The 16,527-nt window shown below is 43.9% G+C and overlaps 1 protein-coding gene across 1 annotated transcript in view; it reads left to right on the top strand.

Moving 5' to 3' along the window:
* Positions 1-16,527, top strand: part of LOC147112824 (fibrocystin-like) — a 610,710-nt gene that overhangs the window by 414,808 nt on the left and 179,375 nt on the right. Inside the window, exon 36 of the mRNA XM_085998227.1 lies at positions 5,290-5,453. Within this exon, the coding sequence (XP_085854353.1) occupies positions 5,290-5,453 (164 nt within the window). The remainder of the gene's footprint in view (positions 1-5,289; positions 5,454-16,527) is intronic.

Raw genomic sequence — 16,527 nt, 5'->3', positions numbered from 1 at the left:
TAAGACAAAGGTCCTCTACCAACCTGTCCCCGCCACACAGTACTGCTTCCCGATTATCAAAATCCATGATGAGGCCTTGGACAACATGGACCACTTTCCATATCTTGGGAGCCTACTGTCAACAAGGCCAGACGTCGATGATGAAGTCCAACACCGCCTTCAGTGTGCCAGTGCAGCCTTCGGTCGCCTGAGGAAGAGAGTGTTTGAAGACCAGGACCTCAAACCCAGCACCAAGCTCATGGTCTACAGTGCAGTAGTGATACCCGCCCTCCTGTATGCTTCAGAGACATGGACCATGTACAGCAGGCACCTTAAAGTACTGGAGAGGTACCATCAACGCTGCCTCCGCAAGATCCTGCCAATCCATTGGCAGGATAGGCACACCAACGTCCGTGTTCTCGCTCAGACCAACATCCCCAGCATCGAAGCTTTGACCACGCTCGATCAGCTCCGATGGATGGACCACATCATCTGCATGCCCGATACGAGACTACCAAAGCAAGCGCTCTACTCGGAACTCCGACACGGCAAGAGTGCCCCAGGTGGGCAGAGGAAATGCTTTAAGGACACCCTCGAAGCCTCCTTGAAAAAGTGCAACATCCCCACTGACACCTGGGAATCCCTAGCCCAAGACCGCACAAAGTGGAGGAAAAGCACCCGGGAAGGCTCCGAACACCTCTGGCTGGGTTTTCATTGAGGAGGCGGGTAGGAGGCGGGACTACAACTTTTGGGGTTGTAGTCCCGCCTCCATCGAGTTCTAGCCAATCCACACGATTTTGACTTGATTGACCTTGTTGAGCCCGCCCAGCGGGCTCAGCAGGCCAATTAAGGGCCACCCGGCAACAGGTGACGTCACAGATTGATATTTCATTTGTCAAGACCTTTTGACAGATGAAATATCAGTGTTTCACAGCTGTTTGAAGCCGTCAAACACTGACAATCTGTACTCTAAGTTAATTCCTTTCTCTCAGGATGATTTAGAGATCTCTCCAGGACAGAAAGCTGAATGGTGCAATTTTTGACAGCTTGCGGCCATTCTGTTTTCTGTGCCGGTGAGATGAGGGACTCCCGAGACCTGAAGGAAGGAAGGCAGTAAAGGTTAGTAGAACTTCTTTAAACACTTTACACACACCAACACACACTTACCTTTGCACTCATGCACCCATCACTCACCTGAACACCGGACATCTCGACCCCTCCAAGCCCTTCATCCCGACGGTCCACCTCCTCTAACTTGACGTGGTTTGGAGCCGTCGGGGATCCCACACTTCAACATTAAAAATAGGGATTAGGCTAAAAACTGCCTGTTAACAGGCAGTTAATTGGCACTAATCCCCTTCCCGCCTCGGGGAGGCAGGTCCCAGTGTGGGGTGGGTACCTGCCTCCTTTGAAACTGGCATGGAGGCGGGTTGGGTGCGGGATGGGTTCGGGACCCCTGATTTCGGGATTTTAACCCCCACACACCTCCAATCCCGCCTCCACGGCCCAATGAAAATCCTGCCCCTCGAGTCTATTCGCCAGGAGTAAGCGGAAGCCAAGCACAAACAGCGGAAGGAGCGCATGTCAACCCAAGCACTCCACCCACCCGCCCCTTCAACCACCGTCAGCCGCACCTGTGACAGAGACTGTAGGTCCCGCATTAGACTCATCAGTCACCTGAGAACTCATTTTCAGTGTGGAAGCAAGTCATCCTTGGTTCCGAGGGACTGCCTAAGAAGAAGAAGAAGAATGGAACCAGGCGAGGAAAGTTCCACCCAGCTGCACGATGGAGGAAAGATGTTGGAAGATGATGTTGTGGTCAACCATGTCAAAGGCTGCAGACAGGTTGAGAAGGAGGGATGATTTACCACAGTCACATAGGATGTCATTTGTGAATTTGATAAGGGCCGCATCAGTGCTGTGCTGTGATTGGATTTGGGAGGTGACAACATGTTCATGGACTTTGGAGAGGAAAGGGAGGTTGGAGATGGGGTGGTAGTTTGTAAGGGCAGAGGGGTCAAAAGTAGGTTTTTGAGGGGTGTGATGATGGCAGATTTGAAAGAGAGGGAACAGTACCTGAGGACAAGGAACCGTCAACATTATCAGCTGGCATGGGAATCAGGAAGTGAAATTGGGTGGTCAGCAGTTTGGTGGGAATAGGGTCAAGGGAGCAGGAAGTGGGTCTCGAGGACAAGATAAGTTCGGAGAGGGCATGAGGGGAGATAGGAGAAAAACTAGAGAAAGATACGAGTTCAGGGCTAGGGCAGGGGGGAACCTTAGGTGAAGTTTGGCTTGGTGGGCTAGGCAAAGGGAGGGAAGCAGCAGAGGCAGCTGAACGGATGTTCTCAATCTTAGTGACAAAACAGTCCATGAGCTCCTCACACTTGTTGGAGATGAAGGTGAAAGGGGCAGTGTTACATTTTCTTTGTTTGCTGCTTTAAGATTATTTGACATGAGGCGCTGAGTCTACTAACACCTCTGATTGCTTTCAACCTAACCTTTAGCTATTCCTATATCATTTGTAGAGTATGTATCTCATCCATTTTTCTTCCAATATGCAGCATCTTAATTTATCTGTATTAAATTTCATCTGTCACTGTTCTACCCATTTACAGATTTAATCGGATTCCTTATATGTATAAGGCTCTGGCTGCTTCCTTGAATAATTAGAGAAATTAAAATGAGATTTAAAAAGAATCATATCATGATAAATATAGGACTAATAAAAGCGCAAAAGAAAATCAAGTGGAGTATAAAAGGTGATTAGAAATGCTAAGAAAGCATCTGAAGAAAGATTGACAGGGAACATAGAGGGAAATAGTAAATAATTCTTTATACCTGTACAGATTAAAAAGTAAAGAACAGTTAAATAAAGGTTCGGGCTGATCAGAGACGTGGAAGAAAATTCCATGGAGGATGAAGGTATTGCCGATCTACTAAAAGAGCAATTTGCCGTGATTTTATAAAATGGTACTGGGAATGAAAGTTTAGAAGAGGACTAGAGAAATGAATAGGGTAACTATAGAAAGTAGTAGTTGGTAGAACTCAAAGTGAAAATGACACTGGGCCCTGATGATATGTATCTCAGAATCCTGAGAGAATTCAGGGAGGAAATAACAGTGTCTATGGATGGTGTGCCAAAGTTACTTCTGCTAAAGAAGTCAGAAAGGGATGAACCAAATAATTATAGACCAGACAGCCTAATATTGCTGGTGGGTAAGGTTCTACAAGCCACCATAGGGGATAAAATTAATTCTCACTTAGAAATACATGGGCTAATTAAAGGTAGCTAGCATTGATTTGCAAAAGGCAAGCTGTGTCTGACAAATTTAGCAGAGTTATTTGAGGCAATAACAGATTGTATTTATAAAGGAAATATAGTGGATGTTATATAAATGGATTTTCAAAAGGTGTTTGATAAGGTGCCACATAAGAGGCTTATGTTAAGATTAAGGTGCACTGTCCTAAAGGGAGTGTGGCAGCATGCATAGGAAAACAACAACAACAACTTGTATTTATATAGCGCCTTAAACATAGTAAAACTTCCCAAGGCACTTCATGGGAGCGTTATCAAACAAAATTTGACACGAGCCACATAAGATGATGTTAGGGCAGATGAGGTTGGTTTTAAGGAGCGTCTTAAAGGAGGAAAGAGAGGTAGAGAGGCGGTGAGGTTCAGGGAGGGAATTCCAGAGCTTAGGGCCTTGTCAGCTGATAGCATGACCACCAATGGTGGAGCGATTACAATCGGGGATGCTCAAGAGACCAGAATTAGAGGAGCACAGATCTCTCGTAGGGTTGTGGAGCTGGAGGAGATTACAGAGATAGGGAGGGGCGGGGCCATGGAGGGATTTGAAAACAAGGATCAGTATTTTAAAATTGAGGTGTTGCTTAACCAGAGTGATGGGTGAACGGGACTTGGTGTGAGTTAGGATATGGGCAGCAGAGTTTTGGATGACCTCAAGTTTACGTAGGGTAGAATGTGGGAGGCCAGCCAGGAGTGCATTGGAATAGTCAAGTCTAGAGGTAACAATGGCATGGATGAGGGTTTCAGTAGCAGATGAGCCGAGTATAGAAAACAGACTGCAGTGATTGATGGATATTTTTTAGACTGGAGGATTGTAACCAGTGATATCGCCCAAGTGTCAGTGTTAGGACAGTGCTCTGATTCATATATCTAAATGATCTAGACTCGGGTATAGGGAGCATAATATCAAAATATGCAGATGACGCCTGATGTAAGAAAACTACTAAGCACTTGGTCTGAGTGTAAAGCAAGGCTTTAATCAACTGTTTCACAACCATGAGTTTCTAGTTACATCACTAGTTCCTGGTTACAAAAATGTTCGGAGCAAGCTGGGCCCACACCCGAGTATTTATACTTTCCTTGGACGACGCCACCAGCTGGCCGCCCAGTGTAATCTCATGAGTCATTTCTACATGAATGGTAAGATTCATGACAACGCAAATCTAGGAGGCATGATTAACTGTGAAGAGGACTGTAAATGATGTCAGGAGGACATTGTTAGGTTGGTAGATTGGACAGATGGATGCCAGATGAAACTTAACGCAGAGAAATGTTTTCTTGGTGGCACAATGTTACAGTAAGTTTCTTGACACTGCTTTAGGACACTAAAAATTTGCAAATTGACGATGGGTCAATAACCTAGTGTCCGGCCCCTGATAATTCTGTAAACATATGGGTGCCAGTGAATAATCGATCTTGCCTCGGAGGTGCCATTACAGCCATTGTAAAATCAGGTGCTGATTGTTTACTGTTTGTAAAGCAAAGCTGTCCACATGCAACATCTGCACAATTGCAAGTTGTTTGCTTTAGTTTTCTTCTTGGCAACTCTTTTTTTAAATTCTTTCTCTTTCTCTAACTGAACACTTGATTCTACTTCTATTCTAAGCTTGTTTTTCTATTTTCTAAATTTAATTTCTTTTCACTTATGAATAAAAGCAACTGAGTTGAGGCACCAAAATATGGCCATGGAATGAAAGCAAGAACTAAAGAGAATTGGAGGGAAGGTAGAGAATTGGCGCTGATGGAGGACAATTATAGTCACAAATCCTCCATTGATCAGTATGGCGAGGTTGGCTAGGCCTGAAATTTTCTTTGATTGTTGGCAACTAGTTTTGTTTATTGGCAGAGCAATGGTGCAGTGTATCACAATACAACATTTAGCACATTTGGCTGGCAGTTTTAAATATCAGATAGTCGAGGTCACAAACCTGCAGGTACACTAATGCAAAGTAAGGACTTGAACTGTTTCTCTCTAAGTTGCTTTTAACGTTTGAATCTTACAGCGTGGATGAGGCTGGAAATGGATTACAGTGTCCGCAGCCAGGGTGCAATAGTCGGAGAAAGACTCTATTCAAGGACCTGGATGGTCGTACATTGGGAGTCCCTCCTCCTTCATCTGTGTTCCCACAGTCAGACTTCAGTTGGAGCCAATCCTGTTTTTACACTGGTAATACCAAGTATTCTCCTATTACTTGTAAATAGTTTTTCAGAAAGTGTTGTGGGTGTACCTATACTATATGGACTGCAGCGGTTCAAGAAGGCGGCTCACCACCATCTTCTCAAGGGCAATTAGGGATGGGCACTAAATGCAGGCCTAGCCAGCCAGCGACGTCCACATCCCATCAATGAATAAAAAATAAAAAAAATACTTGCCTAAGCTAATTATAATATCAAAGCACACATAATAGAACATTCTCAGAGCGGCGCATAATATCTAACACTTCCTTTCTACTTTTTTTTATTCGTTCATGGGATGTGGGCGTCGCTGGCAAGGCCAGCATTTATTGCCCATCGCTAATCGCCCTGGAGAAGGTGGTGGTGAGCCGCCGCCTTGAACCGCAGAGGGCAGTTGAGAGTCAACCACATTGCTGTGGGTCTGGAGTCGCATATAGGCCAGGCCGGGTAAGGATGGCAGATTTCCTTCCCTAAAGGACATTAGTGAACCAGATGGGTTTTTACAACAATCCGGTAGTTTCATGGTCACCATTACTGATACTAGTATTTCATTCCAGATTTATTTAATTAAAATTGAATTTAAATTCCCCAGCTGCCTGTGGTGGGATTTGAACTCACGTCTACCAGATTACTAGTCCAGTAACATAACCACTATGCTACTGAACCCGCTGTAACCTAAAATTAGAGATTTGGTAAGAGGATGTCAGTGTCCCATACCTATTTTCATGATTGCAGAAAATCACATCAATTGTTTATATTAAAGTAAATAAATTAAAACTTGGTGTCCAATATAATTTTTAGAAATATTTAGGAAGTTTCAACCTCTTTCCTAATTCACTGCAGACTTAGAGGGCTTTCAGGGCCAGGGGTCATAGTTTAGATGAGGGTTGTGCCATTCCAATTTAGCCACTGGAATTTCAAGCATGCCATTAAAATGAATGGGATGTACGGTAACATTTTGATTTCATCAGGATGATGATGGGTTGAGTGTGTCAAAAAGGGTCAGTTTTACATCTGTTTTAAGTATCTCAGTTTTCACTGGAATCTCAATGTAGGCAAATTGGCTGGTTTTCCACCTATGTGTTTATCAGCCGTGATTTCCCCCCATTCTTTTTAATGAAGAACATAAGAACATAGGAAATAGGAGCAGGAGTGGGCCATATGGCCTCTCGAGCCTGCTTCGCCATTCAATAAGGTCATGGCTGGTCTTCTACATCAACTCCACTATCCCGCCCTATCCCTACATCCCTTGATTGCCTTAGTGTCCAAAAATCTATCGATCTCAGTCTTGAATATACTCAGCAACTGAGCCTCCACAGCCGTCTGGGGTAGAGAATTCCAAAGATTCACAACCCTCGGAGTGAAGAATGTCTTCTCTTCTCAGTCCTAAATGGCCGACCCCTTATCCTGAGACTGTGACCCCTAGTTCCAGACTCTTCAGCCAGGGGAAACAATCTCTCAGCATCTACCCTGTCAAGCTCTCTAAGAAATTTTATATGTTTCAATGAGCTCACCTCTCATTCTTCTAAACTCCAGAGAATATAGGTCTATTCTACTCAGACTCTCCTCATAGGACAACCCTCTCATCCCAGGACTCAATCTAGTGAACTTTTGTTGTATCCCCTAATATTTGTTGCCTGCAGTCAAAAGAATGACAACTGGCATATATTTGTAATCTAATATCTTTCAGAGGAGATGTTAAACTGAGGCCTTGAATGCCTGTTCAAGTGGATGTAAAAGATCTCTCAGCATTTAATCGAACAAGGGTAGGGAGTTCTCCCAGTGTCCTGCCAACATTTATCTCTCATCCAACACCATCAAAGCTGGTCACATCTCATTTGCTGTTTGTGGGACTTTGCTGTATGCAGATTGGCTGACATGCTTACCTACAAAACAACTTCAAAATACTTGAAAATGTAATTAATTGGCAGTGAAGTGTTTGGGGGCATCCGCAGGATGTGAAAGACACTATATAAATGCACATTTTTTTTTAAGGGAAATTAAAAGAGATATTACTAATTCGTTGCAGAATGCTTGGGTCGCCTCACATCTCTTGAAAAGCCATGGGCCTCTGCTTGGTGCTGTGCGACTATTTTACTGATTGCAAAACTTAAAAATAAAAAAATCGCAGCAGGCAAACAGTGAAGTGATGACATTGTTGCATCAGTAATCACACTATCATGTCCTCAGCTGATAAATAAAATTAACTGTCTGCAAGGCACTTTACCTCATAAGGCAGCCCATTGAGCTAGCTTTTAGTAATTAGGATGCATTTTAGCACTTGGCTTCACTTTATGGTGAAACTGTCCTTCATGGGCTAAAATCCAAGATTTGTTCACAACCTCTTAATCCCTATTGCTCAATGACTGAGCCAGGTTCTTAAATTTAATTCGTTAAGGTTTTTAAATTATGTTTGTAGTTTGCAAAGCAACTAAAGAAATATTATGTTGCAATTTTTTGAAGTGTGAATAGGAGAGAAAAAAAATCAGTTATTATAATTTTTTAAAGGAATCAATTTCACTTCAAACATTTCGGCCGGAATTTTCCGGAGTGGTTGCGGACGTGATCGGAGGCAGGTCGGGTCGGAAAGTTGATATTTTTGGGAGCGGATCGGGAACCCGCTGTCATCCAGCCCCCACACTCCTTTCCCTCAGACAGTTAAGTGCCTTTCTCCCCCTACATTTTAAATTTACCTGGATGCCCACGGGGACCAGGCTGCTCGGGAACCATGTCTGTCAGCCTGAGGTGGGAGTTGAGTGTCCATTGCTCCAGGTGATTAGTTGACAGCATGAAATGTACAATAAAAGCTCCCACCTGACAGCTGATCACTTTCCTCAGGCAGAAGCTGTTGCTCACTGCATTCTCAGCACTGATTCTGCAGGCTGCAAGTCTTTTCAGCAAAGTCTCCATCCAGTGCCACCCCATTGGAAGAACTTCTCTCACCATTGATGGATTGCTTCTATCATCTGTACTTCACCTACCATCTATTCCATCAGCATGGGTGCCCTTTATACTGTCTCACATTGGTCCTCAGAATCTGATCATGATGAGCCCCAACACCAGCAGCACCAGGCAATACCAACAACAACACCAACCTTCTCCGCAATCACCCGATGCTGCACAGGACAGAGGGCATCAGCAACCGAGCACATTGCTGTCTGGGAGGCCAGGGATGGCCTCATCATGACCAGATTTACTTAACTTGATGCCCTGCACCCATACGGCTGCCACATGATGTGCCAGGTTGGCACCACCCCACACCAACACCATAAAGCATCCCTGCAATGACCAAGCCATTCCTTTCACCACCATTGCTAGAGGTACCGTTATGTCTCACCATTCACTACAACTCACGAAGCCACTTACAATGGTGCATACAAATGTGTCCAAGACCAGAAAGTGGTGAAACTAAAGATTTTTATGTTTGCCAGCACATTAACAGAAACTTTACATAAACATTGGATAAAACACCCAAGTGGCTACCCTTGTGAATCTACCTGTGTGTCATCTTTCTCTTCCCTGTGCTTCTACGAGGTGCTAGCCCTATGGCTTCAGCAGAGGTAGAGGCAACCTGCTCACTTCCCTGCTGTCAAGGAGCTGGAGAGCACCTTGCTGCACATCTATTCTCCATAGAGACCATGTGCTCCTATAAATGGTGCATTAGCTGCTCCATGTAGGTGGCCATCCTATCCATGGAGGAGCCTACAGTCGCCATCGCCTGTGACACAGTGGTGCTCATGTTAGAGATGGACTCCTCCATTCTCTGAGCATTTGCAGACATCATGGTCACAAAACCTGTCAAAGCCTCCTGCGCTTCTTGCTGCACCTTCAGGAACACCTTCTTTCTGGATGGCCCCTGAGGCTCAGCGTCGGCATGCAACTGAGCAGAGTTGGGAGCATCCTGCGCCCTCTGGCGAGGAGTCTCCACTGTTGTCCCTGTCTCCACCATCTGCTCTTGCTCACTTGAGTTGTGAGACACCAGGTGACAACACTACTCTATCTCGCGTTACACCCACCGAGGTGTGCGTGTCTTCGCTGGTGCTGGGTACGCTTATGTCTGGTGATGGTGCGCCCTCAGAGGCTGGAGGCTCCTCTGAGGAGTCGTCTTCCTCTCCCTCCTGGACAGTGGTTGGGGGGTGGGGTGCCTCTTGATAGACCTGTGAGAGAGTAAAGAGATGTTAGATATGTCATATGAAGAATGGGTACAGATACCATTTTGCACATGATGACCATTCACTGGCTGCTGACATCAGTCCCCATGTGAGTGACTGATGTATGCCTTGTGGCTGTATGATATGTAATTCTGTCACCAGGTTGCTGAGATGGCCCCCTCTCGCCATCTCCCACCTCCAGCTGTTCGACTCCAGATATTTCTAAAGCAGCCTCCTCTGCTCTTGTAAGGTTTGCAAATGATGGAGGGCCACCGCCGGTTCGCCCTCTTTTTTTGGGCTCTCTTTTCCTGCAATGAGGGAAAGAAGAGAAGGTTGAGTGAGAGTGATGGAATGAGCATAAGGAATGGATGAGTTAGATCTGTAAAGGGAGACTATGATGGAGTGGGGTGCCAAAGCCAAGTGGCCTCCTTGTGTGTTGTTAGTTGGTATGATTGCACTAGGATGAGGGTGAGTGTGAGGGGTGGTTAGTGAGATAGGGATGTGGTAATGTAGATAGAGAGGGATGGATGGGTGGATGTGCAAGGTATGATGGTGTGAGTAACGATGTGCAGGAGTATGTTTGGGAAGGCAGAGTGATAGGGGTGTGATGAGAGGCACAGCAGGATGAAGTTGGGAAATAAAAACAGAAAATGCTGGAAATACTCAGCAGCTCGGGCAGCATCTGTGGAGAGAGAAACAGATTTAACGTTTCAGGTCGATGACCGTTCTGATGAAGGGTCATCGACCTGAAACGTTGACTCTGTTTCTCTCTCTACAGATGCTGCCTGACCTGCTGAGTATTTCCAGCATTTTCTGTTTTTATTTCAGATTTCCAGCATCCGCAGTATTTTGCTTTTGTAAGGATGAAGTTGGGTGTGGCTTTGTACTCACATTTTGTGATCTAATGAAATCATTGATACGTTTGTGGCACTGCACCCAGATCCTCCTGACTACATCCCTGCTGGTGCCCTCCTCTGCAATCTCCAACCAGGCTGTTTTGGTCTCCTGGGGAGGTCTCTTCCGGCCATTGAAAGGGAAGAGGACCTCCCTGCATGCTTTGACTCCTTTCATAAGCATATGGAGGGAGTCATCGGAGAACCTGGTTGCAGCCCTCTGCCTCTGTGCAGTCATTGTCAGTGTTTGCAACACTCCAATGTTGTAGTGCACTGACAGAACTATGTTCCATTAACCTTCAAATGTCATGTGGCCATGGCCCCTTTAAAGATTCTGGCTGAAAGCGTGTCATGAATGATGTCACCAGACCAGCACCATTTGATTGGGCCAGGTAACACGCAGGGCGGGCTTAATAGGCCCTATTAACGTAAAGTCATTCTGTGGAACGGGATGGAGCCAGCAATGAGGTCGTGACCCGCCTTGGCCACCTCTTACACCGGACCTGCCCAGGAAGGGAAAATTCCAGCCTTTTATTTTTTTTTACCTTTAATGTCTTTGTTTGGAAAATTGTAATTTCTCAGACCTTTATGTGAATCTGAACTGGTATTCACAAAAGGCATTGATATAGATGTGTGCAAACCAGTGTCAGCAATGCAATGAATATTTGAGGGTGCATTTACACTGCGGTCCAGAAATTCGGGTTGGGGGCTTCCCGCGGGTGTAAGCCCCCGAACTGCACTTACCTTGCGCACTGGCAGTTGAGCTGTAGGGCCCCATGGAATTCCGCTCCGGGGCCTGGCCCAGCTGCCGGCACGCTGTGCTTGCGTGTCCCAGGGGCGTAGTTAGTGCGACGTGTCCCCTGGGATCACGTGGGTCATGGGCAGCCAATCGGCGCAGGGAAAAGCCCATTCATAAGTAGTGACAGGAAGACCTGTCAAAACTTATAAATACTACGGCCCCAAAATAGTAGTAAACCTTCAAATACATTTTTAAAAATCATCACACTTTTTAAATAAACTATAAATTACATTAAATAACTATTTTAAACAATAATTTAAATTTTTGAAAAAATAATTTTACATTCAAACGGGGCTAAAAATAAACTTAACTTGCTTTAAAGTATTTAAAAATAATAAACCTGTGGAAAAAATGTTTTAATTTTAATTAATTGACCACTTACCTTTTAAAATGCAGGCCTTACGCCTGGTTTTTACATTTCTAAAATCTAAAGACTTACCCTCACGGAAAAACCTGTAAAAAAAAAACATAAGTTCAAAGCGCACGCGCAGACTCCCGCGCGCACGCGTTCAACCTCTGAACCTCTTCGTTCAGAGGAACGGAAGTGCCGGTTTCCCGCGCATGCGCAGTGCATGCAAGAAACCGGCACTTTCATCGGGCCCACGCGTGAGTACCCCGTGCGTACTCACCTGTGGAGACCCGAATTTCTGGGCCGCAGTCAGAGACATTGGGGGAGAGAGAGAACAAAATAGAAAGAAAAGGCAAAAGGAGAGCGAGAATAAAATGCAAAAATAAGAGAGAGAAAATAATAGGACATCAACTCCCCCCAGAAAATAAGAGGAGAGAAGCAAAACAGGACAGAAAGAGGAGCAGAAAAGGATAAAAAGAGAGACAGAACCAGAAGAGAGGAAGAGATAGAGAAAGCAACATGAAAATGTGACAGACCATAAGACAGAAAGCATGCACTGTGAGCAAAGGCACTTGAGATTCACTAATAACATATTAAAAGTCTTGCTTAAAGTGCATTTTCTGTAAATGTCACACTTGTTTCCTGCAACATTTTCCTCTTACGCCTGTTTCCACCATGCCAGTCTGGTCATGCTTCTCTGTCATATTTGTACCTATCTGTTGACCAGGACTAGTGGTTGACACTGTTGTATGCTTATCTCTGAGAACTCCAAGCTGCATCTCAAAGATTGGTGGTGCTGTGGCACTATCATTCACAGCATCCCATCTTTAGAGTTGCTATGTTTGGGTCTGTGGTCCAATGGAGTCAAGCCTTCTTTCCTTCAAAGAATATTGAAAGAGGATGCGAATGAGGGAAATATTCCCTCTGGTTCATTATGCGCCATTTGAATTCTTTCAATGCCTGACGCCAGGGATGCTTGCTAGTCCCAAGTGTTTAGCAGCAGAATAATTATTTAAATTTTCATACGTTCCAAGCCTACTGGAAGATATTTTGAAATTAAAATCAAACATTTTTCCCCCATTTTATCCGCAGCTTTAAGGCTGCTGACAGTGCTACACTGCAGAAGCAACAAATCTTTTCCCTCAAATCAGCAGAAATCCTTGTTGGAGGAAGGAGAACTCCCCGATAATATTCCAATGACCCCAAAGCATGATCATCGACTGGGATCAGTGGCACATTTCTATGCTGGGCATAGATCCTGCCACACTGGAAATTCACCCCAATGAACCAAACCAAATGTAAGGTAAAGGTAGTCATTTTGTAGCTTTCAGAATATTAGGGGGGAATCCGTAATCCCAGCGGGGAGTGGAGCTCTTGGGGAGGACATCATGAGCACGCCGCCCATGATTTTCTACCCATTAAAATTAACGGACACAAAATTACTGATTTCCCAAGATTTTGAAAACTATTTAGAGTGATTGGCTTGGTTGTTCTTGCCCTGTCTTTTTATCAGTAGATTCAGTTGACTGCTGATGCTTGATTTGTTGTTTTAATACATTCTCAGTAGTTTTCTATTGGCAATTTTGTTACCTACTTTGCTTATGTTTGTTGCTATTGGATCAGGTGTCCTAGAACAAGCAAACAAGTCAGGGGGAATAACCCCAGTAATTGCAAAGTGCTCCCTAAGGCTATTCATCCCTGATTCTACTTATATGTTTGCAAATATTAAGGTGCAAAGTGTGTCCTGCTACATTAACATATAATTTGCAGGCAATGTTTATACTGAGATGGAATTGTTATTAATATTGAGAATTGGCACGATGGTGTAAATTACACACAGCTACTTATAAAGTCAGGGCAATTGCAGAATAATGCCATCAGGGATTTTTACTTTCTGAGGACTGAATTGATAACTCAAGCCATTAGCAAAGAGCTGAAGTGTAAGATTTGTAATTACATTCATTTGTGTTTATTGGTAGTGCAGATTTGGACTCATTTAAACCATTTTTAGTCAAATGAAAAGCGAGACAATCAGAAACCAATACCTCATGATTGAATTGTGCTTGGATTAGCAGAGTGATGGACAATGTGAACAGATACTACTGCAAGCTGCCAAATATACAAATACCAATTAAATCATTATGGAAATCACAAGTACGTAGGCATCAGATCAGGAAAATAGGGGTGATTTGGACAGATGTCAATTTAACCCCCCACCAAAAAAAGTATTTACCTACTTATCTGAACACCACAGAGAAAAATCTTGCGAAGCATGAAGGTGCAAAAATGTTTGGTTTGTTATGAACAAAATAATTCAGAGAACAGGAAAAGAAAAAAACTGCAAATTGCCCCACTCTGTACGTAAGTAATTCACTTCTTAAAGCGACAAGCGCTACAAGTTTATCTATATTTAGATAGTTTCCCAATTAATTTAGAATCACCCGAATTTCATTTGAAGTGCATTCAGAATTTCATTGATATCTGCATAGTTTTTGTACACTTTCAATTTTAAAATCATTATCTTTATACTGAACTTTACAGTCCAACCCTATCTCACTTCTCATAATAGCTTTAAGTTCTATTGTGGTTCAGCTAGAATTTATTTCAAATGCTGTTATTAAATTTTTACCTTTGTGGGAATCCTAAGTCACTTATTTGTTATTTTCTGTTGTGGATAGACATACAGATACATTGGGGGAGACTTTCAACTGCTGGCCAATCGTTTCTCAGCTGAAAAACTGGTGGCCAGCAGTTGAAAATCTGGTGCACCCATTTCCCTGTCTAAATCAACTTTCAAGTGGCCTTTAAATGGGAAACTAGCACTCTCGCCCAAAACAGGAGGTAGTCTGTTTAAATAGGCAAACAAGGGTCCTATGCCGGTTGTAGGAACCTCATTCCACCTTTCAAAGTGAAATGGGCGGGGATTGCATGGCGCATGCCAGTCTCACTTTCTCCAGGCAGTGAGAGGTCTGATCGACGATCCTTAAAGGGACCACTGAAGGCCTCTCCCAAAAGGTATGTGTTTTTTTAAAGAAGGTTTTTGTGGGGCTAGGAGGAACAGGAGTGCTCCACTGGGTCCTACAAAAATCTTCTGGCCTGCTGCCGACCCATCTTTACCCCCCCTGCTGGCATTCGTTTCCACCCCCCCCTCAACAGACCTCACCTGCCAGCGTGTGGTAGCTGGCTGATTTTCCTCCTCACCAGACCAGTGAGCTGCACGGGGCGTCTGCTTGGCACATGTGGCTCGCTGAGATAAAGAGGACCAAACCTGCAAGGGGTTTAGGTCTCTCCACCGCCGTGCTGGGCGGACACCATGGGCGCACTATTGATATCGTGCCAATTATGCCAAAATACTTGGATATGCACTTGAAGTGCTGCAACCTACAGGGCTACGGACCAAGAGCTGTAAAGTAGGATTAGGCTGGATAGCTCTTTTTTGGCCAACACAGACACGATGGGCCGAATGGCCTCCTCCTGTAAATTTCTATGATTCTATGAGGTTCATCAGGCATGACCTACCTTTCACAAATCCATGCCGACTCTCTCTGATCGGCTGAAAATTTTTGAGGTGTTCAGTTACCCTATCCTTAATTATAGACTCCAGTAATTTCCCGACAACAGATGTTAGGCTAACTGGTCCATAATTCCCTGGTTTCCCTTTCTCACCATTCTCAAATAGCGGAGTGACAAATGCAATTTTCTAATCTAAAGGAACGGTTCCTGAATCGAGAGAACTTTGGAAGATTATAGTTGGGGCATCTGCAATGTGCTTACCTGCTTCCTTTAAACACTGGGATGGAAACCATTTGGCCCTGGGGATTTGTCACTCTTTAGTGCCATTATTTTCTTCACTACTGTTATTTTGCTTATGTTAATTCTGTTGAGCCTCTGTCCCTGATTCAATATTAGTTTCTTTGGGATCTCCTCTACTGTAAATACTGACACAGTGATTATTTAACATGCCCGTCATTTCCTTTTCCAAAATCGCCGTTATCAGTTTTCAAGGGGTTAACATTGCTCCTGACCACTCTCTTTTTCCTAATATAATTGTAAAAGAAATTTGTGTTGATTTTGATATCCCTTCCAGGTTTCTTCCCATACTCCCTTTTTGTAGCTCTTACTATTTGTTTTGTCACCCTTTGCTGTTCTTTGTATCTTTGCCAGGATCTGTGCTTTTTTTTTGCATTTTTGTATGCTTTTTCTTTTAGCTTTATGTTGTCTCTCACCTCTTTAGTCGTTCATGGCTGGTTTTTCTTGGCAAGTAGAGCTTTTGTCCTTTAGGGGTATTAACTGGTTCTGTATCACATTAAATTCTATTTTGAACACCTCTGTCATTTTACCCATTAACAGATTTGTCCAATTTACTGTGGACAGTTTCTTGTCTCATCGCATTGAAGTCGGCCTTACCTAAATCTAGAATCTTAGTAGCTGTTTCATGTTTCTCCCTTTCGTTTAAATCGATCATGTTATTATTGATATTAGATAAATGTTCATGCACAGTTAGACTGTTAACTAAATCTGGCTCATTACTAAATCTAATATGGCATGCCATCTTGTTGGTTCTAGGACATTTTGTTGCAGAAAACTATCCTGGACACACTCAAGAAATCCACTACCTCTCTGACAGGTGCTAGTCTGCTTATCCCAATCTATATGAAAGTTAAAATCCCCCATTAAAACCACTCTGCCTTTGCTACAGGCTTGTCTAATCTCTGCATTTATACAATCTAGCACTTCACAGCTCCTACCGGGGGCCTATACACAACTCCCAGTACAGTCTTAAATCCTTTCCTATTTCTTAATTCTACCCATAAAGTCTCCACTGCCTGCTTACCTCTCATTATATCCTCTCTTATCATTGAAGTGATTTCATC

The sequence above is a fragment of the Somniosus microcephalus genome, chromosome 9 (genome assembly GCF_052327205.1).
Source record: "Somniosus microcephalus isolate GS21.2 chromosome 9, FLI_Smic_1.0, whole genome shotgun sequence".
Lineage (NCBI taxonomy): Eukaryota > Metazoa > Chordata > Chondrichthyes > Squaliformes > Somniosidae > Somniosus > Somniosus microcephalus.
The sequence above is the reverse complement of the archived record's forward strand: the minus strand, read 5'-3'. Positions and strand labels throughout refer to the sequence as shown.